The sequence below is a fragment of the Phoca vitulina genome, unplaced genomic scaffold, assembly GCF_004348235.1.
Source record: "Phoca vitulina isolate PV1807 unplaced genomic scaffold, GSC_HSeal_1.0 scaffold642, whole genome shotgun sequence".
Classification (NCBI taxonomy): domain Eukaryota; kingdom Metazoa; phylum Chordata; class Mammalia; order Carnivora; family Phocidae; genus Phoca; species Phoca vitulina.
The window spans coordinates 1-16,579 of NW_022590329.1; the positions used below are offsets into that span (position 1 = coordinate 1).

The 16,579-nt window shown below is 56.8% G+C and overlaps 1 protein-coding gene across 3 annotated transcripts; it reads right to left on the bottom strand.

Annotated features, from left to right (window-relative positions):
- Window positions 1-107: 107 nt before the first annotated feature.
- LOC116629340 (transcription factor EB-like) lies at window positions 108-16,528 on the bottom strand. 3 transcript variants are annotated; one of them, XM_032399642.1, is made up of 3 exons: window positions 16,140-16,528; window positions 536-810; window positions 108-446 (listed from the first exon to the last, which is right to left on the bottom strand). In XM_032399642.1, the coding sequence occupies exons 2-3, from the start codon at window positions 725-727 to the stop codon at window positions 135-137; spliced, it is 504 nt and encodes a 167-aa protein (XP_032255533.1). In that variant the 5' UTR covers window positions 728-810; window positions 16,140-16,528; the 3' UTR covers window positions 108-134. The 3 variants fall into 3 exon arrangements, with proteins under 3 accessions (XP_032255533.1, XP_032255534.1, XP_032255535.1); XM_032399643.1 differs by having other exon boundaries at window positions 15,690-16,528; XM_032399644.1 differs by lacking the exon at window positions 16,140-16,528 and adding an exon at window positions 12,558-14,340.
- Window positions 16,529-16,579: the final 51 nt, after the last annotated feature.

Consider the following 16,579-nt stretch of genomic DNA (forward strand, 5'->3'; position numbering starts at 1 on the left):
CTCCCCCCTCAGACTGGGGCTCCCTGAGGACAGAGCTGTGTCTCCCCTCAGACTGGGGCTCCCTGAGGACAGAGCTGTGTCTCCCCTCGGACTGGGAGGGACTCTAACAACGGCACCCTGCCTCTGCCATTAGACTAGGCGTCCCAGGAGCATAGCACCTGGCACCAGCTCTGCTCATGGCAGCCACTTACCTCCCTCTCGGGGTTGGAGCCAATGTGCAGCATGGCCATGGGGCTGTTGGGAGCACTGTTGCCAGCTGAGGAGGACATCACATGTCCAGCCCGCACCCCCGGGGAGGCAGCCGGCAGGGGCTTCGGGGAGCCCTGGGCAGGGCTGATGTGGGCGGCAAACTTGTTCCCGTAGGTCTCGGACAGGTACTCCCTCACCTTCTGGTCCCGGGACTGCTGCAGGTGGTAGGAGGTGGGGTTCTCCAGGTAGGACTGCACCTGGGGGTGGGGGGGAGAAGGCGAGGGTTCTAGGGGTCCCGGAGCCAGGGGGGGAGGGGACAAGGCCCTGCCTTCGGGACGGGCCCTACCTTCAGGACCTCCCCGGGCACAGGTGGCGGAGACTGGAAGTGGACGGGGGTGTTGATGGCCGGCGTGGGCGGCCCGCCCAGCTGCTGCTGCACGTAGTGCACGACGGCCCGCTGCTGCATGCGTTCCCTCTGCTCCTCCTGCTGCGCCTGCTCCCGCATGAGCTGCATGCGCAGCCCGATGCGCGACGCCATGGCGGCCACGGGCACCGGCTCCCTGCGGGCGGGGGGCGGCTCTGGGAGGCGCGGCCCGCTTCAGAGCCCCGGCTCTTGGACACCTGCAGCCATTGTACAGGAGAAGACACTGAGGCCCAGAGGGGACAAGGGGTTTGGTCACCGACAAGAGGGTGACGGAGCTGAGACCTGACCCCGAGTGTCCCGCTTCCTGGGCCGGAAACGGAGACCCTCTCTTCTTTGCTCATTGCAGCTGATCGGCCCCAGAAGGTTGGAGTCACTCTTGACTCCCCTCTTTCCATCAGGCCACATGGTGATCCTGGCAGCTGTGACCCCAAGAACATCCCCTCTGCCACCACCTCCCCGCCCGCGATGTGGGCCCGGCCTGGAGCGGGCCTTATCTGGCTTCCTGAGGGAGCCTCCTAATGTTCAGACTCCCTCCTTTCTTGCCCTTCAACATTCTACTCGTAACTCAGTAATCACAGGGATCCTGTTAAACCTTTTAAGTCAGATCCTGTCCCTCCCTCTGCCCAGAACTATCAATGGCTCCCATGTCGCTTGGAGTAAAAGCCGAAGTCCTTACCCTCAAAGGCCCTCTTGTGATCCGTCCCCACCTCACGGTCCCCTCTGACCCCATCCCCCCCTGCTTTCTCCCTTGTTCCACCTGCTCCAGCCACACCCACCAGCCTCTTTACAATCCCTCAAACACACAGCAGGCACGCTCCCACCTCAGGGCCTTTGCGCTTGCTTTCCCCTCAGTCTGGGATGGCCCTCCCCCAGATACCACTCATTCCTTCACCTCTTCAAAGGCTCAAAAGTCCCATTCTTACAGAGACCTTCCATGACTAACCTATTCAAACTTGCAAAATTCCTACCTGCCCCCCCACCCGCAACACTCCCTATGCCCCTTCCTTCTTTGTGTTTCTCCATAACACTTATCACCATCTTAACCATTATGCATTTTTGCTTAGTTATTTCATTCACTGTCTATCTCTTTCTCACTAGGAATGCAAACTCCCCTCAGGGGAAGCATTTTGTCTGTCTTGTTCGCTGCTGTGCTTTCAGCCTTTAGCCCAGGGCCTGGGACACGGTAGACGTACGGCGACTGTGTGCAGGGAATGACCCCTATTTATGAATCAGGCACTGGCCAAACAGCAGCAAGCTAACTATAGTCCCTGAGTTCGTGGAGTCTAAGGTCCAGTGAATGAGAAAAGCAAGTCCACAGGCCATTACAAGCCTGTGCAAAGGGACGCTTTAGGGCACCTGGGCCTGCAAGGGTCCAGGGAGGGCTCCCACCACCCAGGATGTCAGCCCTGATCATGGAGGGGTCTCAGTGGGATGGGGGACTGAGGCCCCCAGGCCTAGTCTGGAAAGGGGGAGGAAAAGACAGACTGAGCCCAGCTGCAGGCCCTAGCTCACTGAGGGACCCTGGCACATCGCTTCCCTTGGAGGCTCTGTCTCCCTAGGCACAAAATGGAACAGTTGGACTAGGTGATTTCTAAGGTCCCTCCCAGCTAAGAGACTCCCTGAGAGGTACAGAGCCCCCAGGCGTTCCCCAACTCCATAAAGGTTCCAGCAGAGGGTCCCATCTCGGGGATATTGCAAGAGGCCATATGACTTTGTGGTTGAGCAAGCATTATCAAACAGGGCAGACAAGGGCTTAAATCCCAGCTCTGCCACATCTTGGCTGTGTGACCTTGGGCAAGTCACTTCATCTCTCTGAGCTTCAGCTTTCTCATCTGTAAACAAGTTCTCCGTCAGAAGCTTGGTGAACATGTTAAGTGGAAAGATGGTGTCTTGCACAGCGCACGGCACTTGGTAGGCTGAGTGGGGGAGTAAAGGATAAACACAGGACTGAGAGGGTCAGCTGTAGTAGAAACCAGAGGCCAGAGCTGTGCCCCAGGGATCCGAAGAATGAGACCCAGACCTCTGGCGGGGGCGGGTAGCAAAGGAAAGCCGCGTCGCCTAATGCCAGACATCAGACTGTCACTAAGTACTTCGTGGAAGGTCCTGGCAAATACTCAGTGAAAATCACTGGATCATGGAGATAGTAATAATTTGCATCTATTTGAGCATTTACTCTGTGCTGGGCGCTGTTCCAGGCACTTTAACCTCAAATAGCCCCATGAGGTAGTTCTGGTTATTATCCTCCTTTTACAGATAAGGAGAAACAGAGGCACAGGGAAGTTAAGTATCTGGGGACAGAGACAGAGCTGGGACCCAGTCCAGCGTGGCTCCCCAGCCCACTGGGGCAGGGCATGAGCGGGGGGGGGGGGGGGGGGGGTCCACACAGAGCTGGGAGGGAGCTTGTCCCGGGCTGCATGTCTGGTTGGCTCAGGACCACAAATGGAGCCCAAGCCACCGGACCCCGACCCAGGGCTCCCTCCACCACCACAGCTGCTTCCTTGCAAAGGAGGTCCGCACCATCCACCTCGGAGCTTTGAGTACTCAATGACCCTTACTCACCTTCCCTCCTCCCTTCTCTGCCCCCAGGCCAGGAATTAGTGAATCAGCCCCAAGGGTCTCTCTGCCCAGCTCCCAACAGGACAGACCCCCAAGGAGAAAGGAGCAGACAGCCCCTCCTTCTCCCCCTTTCTCTGTCCTGCAGCTGGGACACAGCTGCAGCCTCTACCCCTTTCCTATGCTCCTACAGAGGGGTAGCCTGTCTTCACCAGCCACCCCCGCCCCGCAGCCCTGCAGACCTCGTGGGCTCTGAGCCCAGCCCAGCCCACTGCCCTGCATGCTCGCACCCCTCAGGAACAATCTGACTTCAGTTGGTCCCTGCTGGGGGGGTGGTGGCACAGAGCCTGGCAGTGCCAGCCGGCACGGGGAGGACTGGGGGAGAAGGAGCCCCTTGTTGCTCTGACAAAGGGCTGGGTGCCCGTCCCCGGCTGAGCTAGAGCTGGCTCTGCCCCGGGAGAACCTGGGCTGCGTCCTGCTCAGCCTCTCGCTCTGCTCATTGGTAAAATACCAGTGGCAGTCCCTGCCCGACCAACGCCATCCAGATCTCTGCGAGCCTCCGGGAAGAGAGGGTATCAGAGAACTGTGACCGGCGAGCTAGCTGTGCACTGGAAGGTGCTGGGAGCCTTAGCCTGTCCGCCGTCTTCTGACAGAGGGTGGCCCAGGGGCACAGCAGAGGGAGGCTTCCCCGCTCCCCCCATTGTGAAAGCTGTCACCCCAGTCACAGAGCTGCTTCCTCCCTCCGCAGCCCAGCCTCCTCCCCTGGCCCTGCCAGGAATGAGTACAGGGTTAAGGAAGGGACTTGAGGGGATCTGGGGGCAGATGGGGTGGCCCAGGAGAGACCATTCCCTGCCCAGCCCTCAAGCACACCTGCTCACTCTCAACACCTGTGGGACCATTCCCAGCCTCCCCCGGCACCTATTCTGGGCAGGAAGAACTAGGAGGAGGGATGCAGGAGAACCAAAATGACCCCCGAACCCTCCCCCGCACCTGACCTCCAGACCTACCCGGCCTGGGAAGGGCCCACCATTCACGCATTCGGTAATACCCGAAGCCTTGAGTGCCCACTGTGTGCAGACACCAGGGCTAGATGTTTCCCTGGAGAACCTTCTCCCCTGGCCCCACCCCCAGGTAACACCCTCCTGAGGGGACTATGGGGTCTAATGCCCCAAAGAAGTCCTGCCTCTCCCCAGTCCGCTAGAAAAGTTCTAGAGGTAGCAGGGACTGAAGTTTCAGCCAAGACCACGAGAGCCGCCCCTCGCTGCACCCCCCAGAATCCACCAGCCATCCCCTCCTCCCTCGCCCTGCTGTTCATCAGAAACTCCCACCTGACTACCCCTGCCCTAAGCTGCGTCTGGGTTCCAGCTTGTTGTGGCCAAAATGAGCTTCCCAATCCAGCAGATGCAGCTGAAGCCCTTCCCCACCTCCATCTGCCACTGCGCCCATACTGGCTGGGTGACTTTGGGAAAGCCACTTAACCTCTCTGTGCCTTGGTTTTCTCTTTGGTCAAATGGAGCCAATAAGGGCACCTGCCTCTTGGGTTGTTGTGAGGATTCAAGGAAACACGGTGGGTGTGTGGGACTCCCTAGCATGCCCTTAGGCATCCACTAACAGACAGATGCTGGGCTTGCCTCCAAAGCCATGCACATCTCTGGTCAAGGCCAGGCTGGTTTCAGCCTGTGTGGGGGCCTCTCTCATCAGACATTTACACATCAGTATGAACTGGCTCCGAAGCTTTCCTAAGGGAAGATGTCTACAGGGGGAGGGGGAAGACTGGGAGAAATCACTGGCCTCCGCGAGGGACAGGCAAGGAGAGAGAGGATCCCAGAACAGAAAAGCCTCAGCTAGAAAGACCTCAAAGATTGAGCATTGAGTGGAAAGAGAAAATTACGAATAAAATGTAGAGCCTGAGCCCATTTAGACAGAACATGGGTAAACATGTAGAACAGACTAGGAGGATCAGAAGGTTTCTTGAATGCTTGCCCTGGGGCAGGGCTGGTCTATGTGCTTTCACATATTAACTCATCCATTCTTCACAACAACCCGATGAGGTGACCACTATTATTGCCTCCAGTTTTCAGGGGGGAAACTGAGGCACAGAGAGGTGAAATAACTTGCCCAAGGTTGCACAGCAGATGAGTAGCAGAATGGACACTTAAACCAGGCTGCCTGGTTCACAGCCCCCACTCTCAAGCTTCTATTCTGGGCTCCCCCAATACCCCCAGCTGTTCAGAGTGGTTACCTGTGGGCTGGGGAGTGGTAAACAGGGTTCTTAAGAGTTTCTCATTCTTACTTTTTTTTTAAAGATTTATTTATTTGAGAGAGAGAGCCCACGAGCGCACACGGCAGCAAGAGGCAGAGGGAGAGGGAGAGAGAGAATCCCAAGCAGACTCTGCGCCAAGCGCACTGAGCCCGAGACAGGGCTCGATCTCACGACCCTGAGATCATGACCTGAGCCAAAACCAAGAGTCAGACATTTAACTGACTGTGCCGCCCAGGCGCCCCCTGTGATTCTTTTCATACAAGGGGAAAAGAAAGCAGGGCAGTTTCCAGGGGGCTGTGAGGGCCCCACCTGCTTCCAGTCATATCCAAAGGTGGGGTTCCTTCAGTTCCACCCAGAGTCTGGCCCAAGCCCTGCCCTCCTCAGTGTGACGGTTGTTAAGCCAGCCGAGGACCCTGGGTGGGGACACTGAGTGGCCACCAGAGGGTCAGAAGTCACATGCCAATTGGAGCTGGAGGGCCAGGACCCAGGTCCAACTCCATTTCCACTACAGCCCCAGACATGAGCCTTCAGAGGGAGCACAATCATGCAGTGCTCCTCAAATTGCTCTAAGTGGAGCCAGGACCCCTCAATTAATTGTGGGGCCTGAACTTCTCTGGAGAGTCTTCTGCCTTCCAGGTGATCCTTTAAAACTTGGAACAGGAAGAGGCGCCCAGGTGGCTCAGTCAGTTAAGCATCTGACTCTTGATTCCCACTCAGGTCATGATCTCGAGGTCATGGGATTTAGCCCCAATGGGGGGCTCCACGCTCAGCGCAGAGTCCGCTTGAGATTCTCTCTCCCTCACCTTCTGCCCCTCTCCAACTTGTGTGAGTGTGCGTGCACATGCTCTCTCTCACATGCTCTCTCTCTCTGCCTCAAAATAAATAAATAAAATCTTTAAAAATAAATAAAAATGAGACTTGGAGCAGGAAGCAGACTTCCCATGACTCAGCAACTCCATTCCTAAGTGGATGCCCGACAAAGAAGCGTCCACGGCTCCCCAGAGGACACACTTAGAACATTCCCAGCAGCCCTACGGATAGCGCCCAAGCCAGAAAACACCAGACGTCCATCAACAGGGAAATGGATAAGGACGTTGTGGTACACGCACACCTGGACTGCGACTCCACAGGGAGGGAGAGCCCACTAGCGCTACGCACAACACACACGCCTCTCGCAGCTCAACGAAAGAAGCCACAAAAACGCACCCACCACCATCAATGTCTCTACCATTCAACCAGCAAAACGAATCTCCGGTGAGAGATCAGGATCCCCTGGGGGGAGTGCCAGTGGGGGCACTAGGAGTGTTCTGTGATTTGACGCAGAAGGTCAAGTTTGTGAAAATGCAGCGGTGGCTCACAAATGTGTACACTTTTCTGCATGTGTGTTTATACTACCATTAAAATTTACATAAGAATGAGGGCAGACCTTATAATTTAAAAGAAGAATGGAACAAATGGCCCTCAGCTCTGCCCAAGTGTGGCTCCAGGGACTTTAAAATGCCCTCAGCACCACACAACCTCAACACAACGGGGCCGAGGGTAGGGGCAGCCTCTCCGGAAAAGCGATCCGGCCATATGGTTCAAACCTCCGAAAGTAGCCACCAGCCCGACGAGGTGATCCCACACACAAAGGCTTTTCTGCATCACGATGCCCACCATATTATATAGAGAAAAATGAGAAATAATCTCAATGTCCCACAGTACGATGGTTAAATAAATTATGCTGTATTCCTCCCAATGGAATGTTATGTTTCCAGTTGGTAAGCCGGGGGTAGATATGTCAAGTGACAAAAAGTAGAAGGCAAAATTGTACATAAGATCTGATCATCACCACGTGCAACGATATGTAGAAAACCCTTTGGGGAAGAAATATATGAAAATATCAAACTTCTTTTGATGATGCAATCAATCGTGAATTTTTTTTTTAATTTTTACTTTCTGGAACGTTACTCTTTTTTTTATCATGCACATGTACATGTTTCTAATCAGAAAACAGTATTTTATACTAACAATTAACACCGATGGTGTACTTACTATGTGCGAGGTGTGCTTGAAGCACCTCACTGGAATATCACAGTTACTTCCAACACTGTTCACTCCTTTACAGATGAGGAAAAAGGCACAGAGAGGTGGTCAGCTCAAAGGTCACAGAGCTAATGAGTGGTAAGGCCGGCCCCTGGGGTTGAGAGTTAGGCCCCTCCATCCTGCATTTGGGGCAGGAGTGCCCACATTGTATTTTAGGGATTCCCACTGAAGAAACCCCCTACCATCAAAGGGTTTCAGTCGCCCGATCTCTTTCAGCCAGCCCAGGGGCCCAGTGGGTGCCTGGGACGATGGAATGGTCTAGAATCCCCAAATGCAAGCAGAAAAAACTCTGCCTTTCCTCAAAGGGCAGAGATAATTTCCTGAATTCCCAGAAAAACACATGTCTCGTGGCTGAAACAACAAAGGGTACCAGCCCAGCCGCCGGGATGCCTGTTTAAGCCATTTACTACATTCTGTGTCTCTGTGGTTGGAAGAAGTTTCCTTCTGATCCAGGCTCTTACAAACTACCAGTTGTGCGGGAGCCTGCCCAGTGGTGTTGGAGGGGAAATCAAATCAACCACTAAAGGAAGGCCTCCTGAACAGGTCCTGAGGCTCCCGGAGGCCGGGGGAAGGACCCCGTGACCCCCTGTGTAAGCTTCCAGCCTTGGGAAGGGAAAAGAGGGGAAGATTCCAGGACCTGGTTTGTTTTGTCTTCTCTGAACTCCCTCTGGCAGAGGCAAAGGAAGGCCTGATGAACTAAGAAACAGAACAAAAATGTGCATACAATCCCCATGCTGTAGGCCTAGGCCATTTGAAATTGCCAAGGTGGTCACGGTCCCTGCAGGGCCTGGGGGAGGGGGGGCATCCACTGGCCCAGTCCCAAAGAGAGCTGGGGAGGGGGTGGGGGGAGGATAAGATTCCCAGGAGCCTGACTCAATGTCTCAGCCTAGCCTCAGTCTTTCCATTAGTCAAGTGGGGCTTAGCAGCTGGGGCTACCTCTCCCAGAATGGTTGTGACCTAAGTTGGGATGCTAGGTATGGGATCCTCTGCAAGGATGTAAATGTGGGCAGGGGAGAGATGTCACCACTTTGTCACTGTTTACTGTCCCCTTTGTCCATGCCCACCTAGGGCATCCCTGGACCAGTCTCCTCTTACTGTTCCTCTCAAGTTTCTTTTGAGAAATGGTCCCCCCACCACCCCCTGCCCCCCACACACACACCGTATCAAGACCCCAGGCTGGGGCAGAGCAGCCTAGCAGCAACCCCAGCTTGTCTCTCCTTATGGGACAGGGCAGGAAGGCCTCTGGCCAGCTTTTCCCATTACTGGGCACCCTCTCTGTTTCCTTTCCAAAAGCCTTGCGTTTGTATAAGACTTCCATTTCCAGAGCTTGTATATCACATGATTCACTGCAGTGCAATGGGAGAGGCATGTGGGTAATAGTGATCCTACCCCCGGGTTCTAAAGAGACCATGGGCAGGCAGGGTACTTAGCACAGTGCCTGGCACTCTGGAGATGCTTCATAATTCAGGTGGTTTGTTATCTGGTCCAGTGGTTCCCTGGAGGTCAAGAAAGGCAACAGTGGGGCCCTCTGGCTGCCTCCAAGATTGAAAAAGAGCAAACGGGGGCGCCTGGGTGGCTCAGTCGTTACTCGTCTGCCTTCAGCTCAGGTCATGATCCCAGGGTCCTGGGATCGAGTCCCACATTGGGCTCCCTGCTGAGCGGGAAGCCTGCTCCTCCCTCTCCCATTCCCCCTGCTTGTGTTCCCTCTCTCGCTGTATCTCTCTCTGTCAAAATAAGTAAATAAAATCTTTAAAAAAAAAAAAGAAAGAAAAGAAAAAGAGCAAACGGAAATCACACTCGCCCTTGCTAAGTGTGCACTGCACTGTTTGACTGGAAGGTATTTGGTACCAGGAGCAAGAATGGGGTCAGTGGTATGTGCTTTTTAACACTTTTATTTTATTTTTATTTTTTTATTTAATTTTATTTTTTTAATTCAATTAATTAACATATAATGTATTATTGGTTTCAGAAGTAGAGGTCAGTAATTAACATTTTTATTTTAATGTTTTGGCCTTTTCCCCTTTAACTGAGATATAATTTATCCCAGCAAAATGCACAGATTCAAAGTGCACAGCTCGGTGCATTCTTACAGGTGTGTACTCCTGTGTAATCACCACCCCGATCAAATCGGAGGGCGTTTTCATCACCCGGGGAACATTCCCTCCAGGACCCTCCCTTAGAGGGACTGTCCCGTCTCACCTCCATCCCCTGGTTGAGTGTCACCTGACCTTGGACAGACATAAAGGCTATCAAGTGGGACGTGGGCCTCTGTCTCTCTCATGCAATATAATCACTCGGCCAAGTGGGACCACTCTTGGCACAGGCTGAACAATCCCCTGTTTGTGATGAATAAAGACTGGGGAACAAACAGTGAATTCTAAGAGGAAACGAAAGCTCTAGAAGGGTGGTCTGCACAGAGCACATCAGTGGAAGCCCAGTGAAACTCAAACCCAGGGCGCACCCTACTCGGCACGCAGGGCACCTGCCTCGAGGGGACCTACCACAGGAGGCCTTGGTTGGGGGGGCGCTGCAGGGCTTGGGGGGGGAGGAGTGAGGGGGGCCAGGGGCTCGCTTTTAAATCTCTGAACTCAGGCAGGAGGTGGGGAGGAGGGAAAGGAAGGGGAGGGGAGGCGAAGGGCAGCTACAGCAGCTCCTGGCCTGCTCAGTGGCCTCCAGTGCCTACAGCTTAGGCCCATCAGCCCCACGTCCCAGCTCACATCCCACAGGAAGGGGTGGGAGTTGACGCCTGCTGGCTGGCCCGCCTGCTGGCCCCGGGGCAAGGCACAGCAATTGTGCGGCACATGGAGAGGCTTCAAAGGCAATCCCAGACCAGAGAGGCGCCTGTCCTGTCCCATAGGGACCAGCGGGAGCCTGGCATGAGGCCTGCCCCAGGAAGACTGCCACTGGGCTTTGGGGGCCAGGGGACATGTAGCTGAGGGAGAGCATGGAGAGAAGGAACTAGAAAGGTTTCTTCTTTCTTCCTAGTCTACCCTTGTGATATGCACAGACACAGACCCTCTGCCTGCCTGTCTGTCTCTCACACACACATTGCCATATCCTCACCCTGCCGCTCACGGGCAGCTGCCTTCCCCTCCCCCCCTTGCTCCCTTGCCCCCACCTCCTGGACACCTGGTCCCCTTGAGCGTCCTGCCTGTGGCTACACTGCTTGTTTCTCCAGTTGTTTCCTGGCCACCTACCAGTCTCCCCAGGTACAAGGAAGCTTCCAGAGAAATCAGCTTTCTTCTGATCCTCTACCCCATCCCACCCATCAGAATTCCCAGAACGAGACGCAGGGATCGCTCGGCCCGGCACAAAAGCCTCGGATGCTTCCCAAGAACACAGCGGTATTAGAAGACCTGCATTTGGCTGTCCCCCTGCCCAGCTGTGACCTCAGGCAGGTCCTGTCCCTCTCTGGGCCTTGGAACCTGGTTGATAACGTGAGAGGGCAGGACGGGGTCCCTGGCAGGCCCCCTCCTGCTCTGTCCGGGTACGCTGAGCCTCTGGACGGCATGGATGTGGCCAAGGCCACGTGGCTGTGGAGCCAGCCTGCAGGCCGGGGACTGGTCCTCACCATCACTCCTGCTGCTGCCCAGCACGTGGGAACACCAGGGCTGTGGCGGCCTTGGGGACCCAGCTTTGGCTTTCCTTTCTCCTCAGGAGACTGCAATCCCACGCGCACACACACACCCTAGTTCTTTGGCCCGGTGCTTGGGCCAGGAAGGCTCGGTGACCCTGGGTGGGAGAGGGTGCAGCCGCAGAGGCTTCCGCAGCCAGCATGCGGAGTGCCTTCTGCTTCCACCTGACGTCTCACCCCCAACCCAGCCCCGGCACCTAAGCCCCCCTGCCCCAGCCCTCCCTGCCCTAGGCCCGGGGGCCACGGCGCACCCAACCCACAGGCCCTGATGCCGGCGCCGGCTCCTGGGGGGCTTCCTCTCCAACCTTGCTGCCCCAGCCCCACACCGGCCTTTCTCGTCCCTGCCGTGGCTTGGCTCATACACCGCCAATGAACTACTGTTTGGCTTCCTTTTCAATAGTTTAATCTGGGGGAGCCTGGGTGGCTCAGTTGGTTGGGCGACTGCCTTCGGCTCAGGTCATGATCCTGGAGTCCCGGGATCGAGTCCCGCATCGGGCTCCCTGCTCAGCCGGGAGTCTGCTTCTCCCTCTGACCCTCCCCCCTCTCATGCTCTCTCTATCTCATTCTCTCTCTCAAATAAATAAATTTAAAAAAAGAGTTTAATCTGCCTCTGAGGACTTGGAAAGCAATCTCTTTATAACCGAAGTATCCAGGTTTTGCTAAAGGAAAGAAGACATTGCAGAGGCGAGGGGAAAGGAAGGAAGGAGAACACCTATGAGCATGAGCGTGACGACCACATTGCGCGTACAGAGGGCGGCCTCCAGTCTCCCGGGTACAAACCAACAGGCGTTCATTATTACCTGTACTGAGCACGTACTCCGCACCAGGCACAGTTCTGAGCTGGTAGATATTACTGATTTCACCCTCAAAGCAAGCCCACCCACTTGTGAGGAAGCAGTAGTATACCCTCCCATTTCAGAGAAGGAACAATTGAGGCGCAGAAGAGGTTGACGCTTTGCCTGAGGTCACACAGCTGGTAGGCATGGGGCGTCCGGTCAGGAGTCCGCACACCCGACCTCCCCCAGCCCAGGCTCGTGAACGCAGGTAGCAGGGCAATGGGGTAGGTGCCTGAGAGGGGAGTCTGTCTGGAAAGGGGCCTGAAGAGGCAAGTGATAGCAAGCCCATTCGTGGAGGGGCCCCGGGGTAGGCAGGCGGGGCAGGATGCCAGCCTCACTCAGCTTTTGTCCTTCCAGCACTATTTCCCCTTCAGCCCCTGCTTCCCCTCAGCCTCCCAGGGCTGCCCCCCTACAGCTTCCTGACCACTGTGTGCCATGCCCTCACCCAACCCCCCAGGCTGCAGCTCTCTGAGCTCTCTGGAAGACAGTTGGGCTTTAGTGGAATGCTCATACGCTCATAGGCTCTGGACATGGACGGACAGACCAGAGTTCAAGTCTGGCTTTGCCACTTACCAGCTGTGTGACCCGGGACAGGAACTTAGTCTCTCAGAGCCTCAGTTTCCCCATCTGTAAAACAGGATGGTGATAATGCCACTTCCCTCAGAGCAGGTGAAGGGATCAAGGAGCGTGAGATGCTCCTGGCACCTAGGGGGTGGCCCGTGAGTGTCAGCTCCCTGGCTGGGTGAGTAGCGTCAGTCTGGCTGGAGTTTAGATGGCTCAGGGCCTTTTAAGTCCTCACCACTCAAAGCAGGATCCCCAGGCCTCACATCCCCTGGGAGCTGGTTAGAAATGCAAGCTCTCAGGACAACCCAGACCTACTGAGTCAGAACCTGCATCTTAACATAGCATTCCAGGAGATTTGTGGGTGCATTAAAGTCACTTGCAGCCTTCTGGGGGCTTGGTCACCTGCTTCCAAGCATGAAAATGGGTGAGGGGTGGAAAAAGACAGTGGGGAGGTGCAGGCTCCTGGTGGGGAGAAACACCTGAAGGGACAGCATGGCTCTCCCCTGAACAAACAGCCCTGATTCTCAGGCCCAGAGACCAAGGCGGAGGCAGGAACACAGGGCTCCAGGCTGGCTCTGCACTCAGTGCTCGCCCGGTGCTGGGGCTCCGGCCTGTGCGGGAGGGGGAACGGTCCGGGTCTGTGGGGAAGCAGCCAGGAAACTCATCTGGTTACCGGTGGAAAAGCAATCCAGACAGGCTGCGGGAGACACGCCCACTCACACACCCTTGCACACACAGGCACGCTTACCGTCCCATTTACACGGCCCCAGAAGGACAGTGTGCGCCCGCATGGGTGTGTTGTGTGGTCCACAGGAGGCGAGGGGCGTGCTGAAGCCCCCTGCAGCAGGCCTAGGAGACCACTCTTTCCTCCTTACTGCTTTACCCTTGCTCGCACCTGCCTAAGCCCCAAATCCATCTGAGCCATGAGAAACCCAAGTCCTGCTCATCTGAGGTCGACAAGGACCCACATTTTGATTGGTCACCTGCAACATGCCTGCTGACCCCCCCCAAGCATGAAACCTCCCACCCCAGATGGCTGGGGGAGTAAATAGCAGGGTGAAGCTTCTGATCTAAGGGTCCCCCCGGAGGCAGCAACACACCGTGGAGGCTGTGCATCCAACACACCCATCTTGGACGTACACATTCACACAGAACAGGAGCCAAGACGACCCCCTCTCCAACCATGTCGCTTCCCGACGGGCAGGGACCGCTGTGCGCCCTACCCACAGATGGGGGCAGCTCTCACCTCTATACCTCCATGTCCGGTTCAGAAACACACACCCTACTGACCTCGTTCACCACCGCGATCTGGACTGCCAGGGGCCCTAGGCTCATGTGGGCTCCTAAGAAACCCTAAAGTGTGGGGCCAGAACCTCAAGCAGGCCTAGGATGCCCAAGAAAGAACCATAGATTAGGGGGTCAGTGGGGACTGCTGCAGATTATGTGATGTCATGGGTTCTGGAAAGGCCCTTGGCCCCAAAATATCTCCCCTCTGGGTCCGGAAACCCCTCCCACCCCTCTAAGAGTTCGCTGCTGGGAGAGGCTACCCCGTGAAGCCCCGGTAGCTCCCAGCTCTGGGGAGGCTGACAGTTGGCTCAAGGGTGGGGAAAGATAGGCGGGGGAGGGCGCAGGGGGGCAGCGGCACCAAAAGCCCACCATCATCTCCCTTGGGTGCCCTGCCTGCGGGCTTGGAACTCCCACTGGGAGGGGGCACTCTGTCCCCCAATGCCAGGAGGCTGGCTCCCTAAAAGCCAGCACCTCTCGGCCAGGGACGGGGTCCAGCAAGGGGAAGGACATGAAGCGCCCCCGCCCCACCCATGCCAGAGGAAATCAAGTCCCAACCTGACTGTCCCCTTGCGGAAGGCAAGTGCTGGTGGCCAGGAGGGGGTGGGAGCCCTGAGGCAAAAGAGGTGGGGGACAGGAGGGGAATTAACCAGGTTCCAAAATAGCACAGTTGGTTCTGCCTCGCTTCACCCTGTGCAATGTCTGGCAGCTTCTGCTTTCGGTCTGACTCACGCCTGGTGGGGGCAGGACAGGGCGGCCGGCGGCGCGGACAGAGGCTTCAGGATGGTGACAGGCTGTCCTCTGCTCACTACACATCGGCCCTCCTCCCCTGTGGCCCCCCCCACCTGGCCTTCTGGGGACATCAGCAGCGGCACAAAATCAGGGGTTCCCTTGCCTGGGTCCTGTCCCAGCTCTCACCCACCCCAGGGCCTCCACAGTGCTGCCTGCTACCCCAGACCCCAAACTCAGCTTCGTTTCTGTCCTGCCCAGGTATGCTCCGGTGGGTACCTGGACCCCTTCTCCATCTGGGAAGCCAGAGAACTGGCCCGACAGCCAACCTCTCCCCCCCCGCAGGAGCAATGGCCTCCACGGCACGGCCCACGTACAGAGTGAGTAAGCGGCCTGCACGTGCCCTATCCCCGCTGCACGCATAGCTAGGACAGGAACACCACCAGTCTTACTCTCCAAACTCGCACAGCAGCTGGCCCACCTTTGGTTTCTGTTCTTAAACATAAGCAGCACTGTTCCCTCAACCAGGCAGAGAGAGGAACCAAGTGCCCTAGATTTTGTGCATGTTGGGCTGGGGGAGGAGCCCGTCACTCTGCTCTCCCCCTTTCGTGATCTCCCACCCACCTGTGTCCTGCTGCCTCCCCCCCACCCCCCACAGAGGTGAGACGTGGGCAGCCATGTGTACCTGCCTCATACGTCCTCCCTGGACCAAAGTCGCTTCAGCTCCAACCTGAGCCACCAACAGAAAGCCTCATCATATAGCCCACCTCTTGGTCCCTCGTAAACCGTGTCCGTCCTCCTCCCAGCCCTCACACCAGCATGCCAGCCCCAAGAGCACAGCCACCCTTCTATCCAAGTGGGGCAGGTGCACAGTAGATGGAGGGAGAATATGTCCGAGGTCACGAGGTTGGCCCACATGGGCAGACAAACTCCTGCCGCCCACCCTGGCACACGCACCCTGACCCAACCTGGAGGGGAAAGGCTGTGGGCGGGGGCTGGAGACAGAAATCAAAGGGACGAGGATCTGGCCTGCCTGCCTGTGGCCTGATGCACCCACCGCCAGGCCCAGCACCTGCCCCGCCCTGCCCCCCACCTGCCCTCCCCGCACTCCCCCACCTAAGGCCTTACCTACACACCACTTCCCACTCTTAACTCTTCCCATGCCCTCAGCCCCATAAGGCTTGAGACTGCAGTGTGAGTCTGTGGGGTGGGAGCAGAAGTCAGCAGGGAGGAGGCCCTTCTCCAGGAAGCAGGCACCGGCCAGAGCCTTCACCAGGGACACAGAAGGATGCCCTTGAATAAAGCGACCCCCCCCCCCATTGCCCCGCGCATTGCATCCTGTTCCTCATAGAGACGTGGAGGGAGGGCACTAGAAGACAACCACGTGGCAGCCATGGGGCTAGTGGCCCCAGGAGGGGAAGAGGCAGGGGCATTGAGAGAAAGGAAAAGGAAGTCAGCAAAACCGCTACAATCACAGTCTCAGGATGCTGGGGCTGGGAGGGGACTCCGGGCTCTGTGCTCCCCAGCACATCCGTCCCGCCCTCTTGGAGAGGATGCGGCACAGAGAAGTCCACTCACTTCGGCCGGGGACTGGAAATGGCTGCCGGCGTCCGGCACATGGGAAGGACCTCATGTGCGCTGGGGCCTTCTCCTCTGCTGTGAGCGCCTGGAGGGGTCCTAACAGCTTCCTCTTTTTATCCGCAGCCACGGGCACATAGTAGGAGCTCCTTAAGTCTCTGTTGAACACAATGAATGTGGCGTTGGTGACTGGCTCCCGGGGCGGGGGGACAGGGTCTGCCCGGGGCAGCTGGGAGGCACGGCTTTGTGGGCATGGAAAGAAGGGAGCTGGGGAGACAGGGCTTGGCAAGACGCGTGCTCCAAGGGTCAGGCCGGACTACCGGGCCTGGGTTTGGAGAGTGCAGCTGAGGCTGTGAGGGCCCCAGCCTCACCCCTTCCAGCTGCCAGCACCTTCCCCCCCCGAGCCGTGTACGAGCCAAGTGAGCCAGCCGAGCCAGCCG

Bases quoted from the DNA above. Each gene is read 5' to 3' on its own strand.
- LOC116629340 (XM_032399642.1), bottom strand. From the start codon at position 727: ATGGCGTCGCGCATCGGGCTGCGCATGCAGCTCATGCGGGAGCAGGCG. The intron at 447-535 runs GTAGGGCCCGTC...CCCCACCCCCAG, and splicing joins TGCCCGGGGAGGTCCTGAAG to GTGCAGTCCTACCTGGAGAA.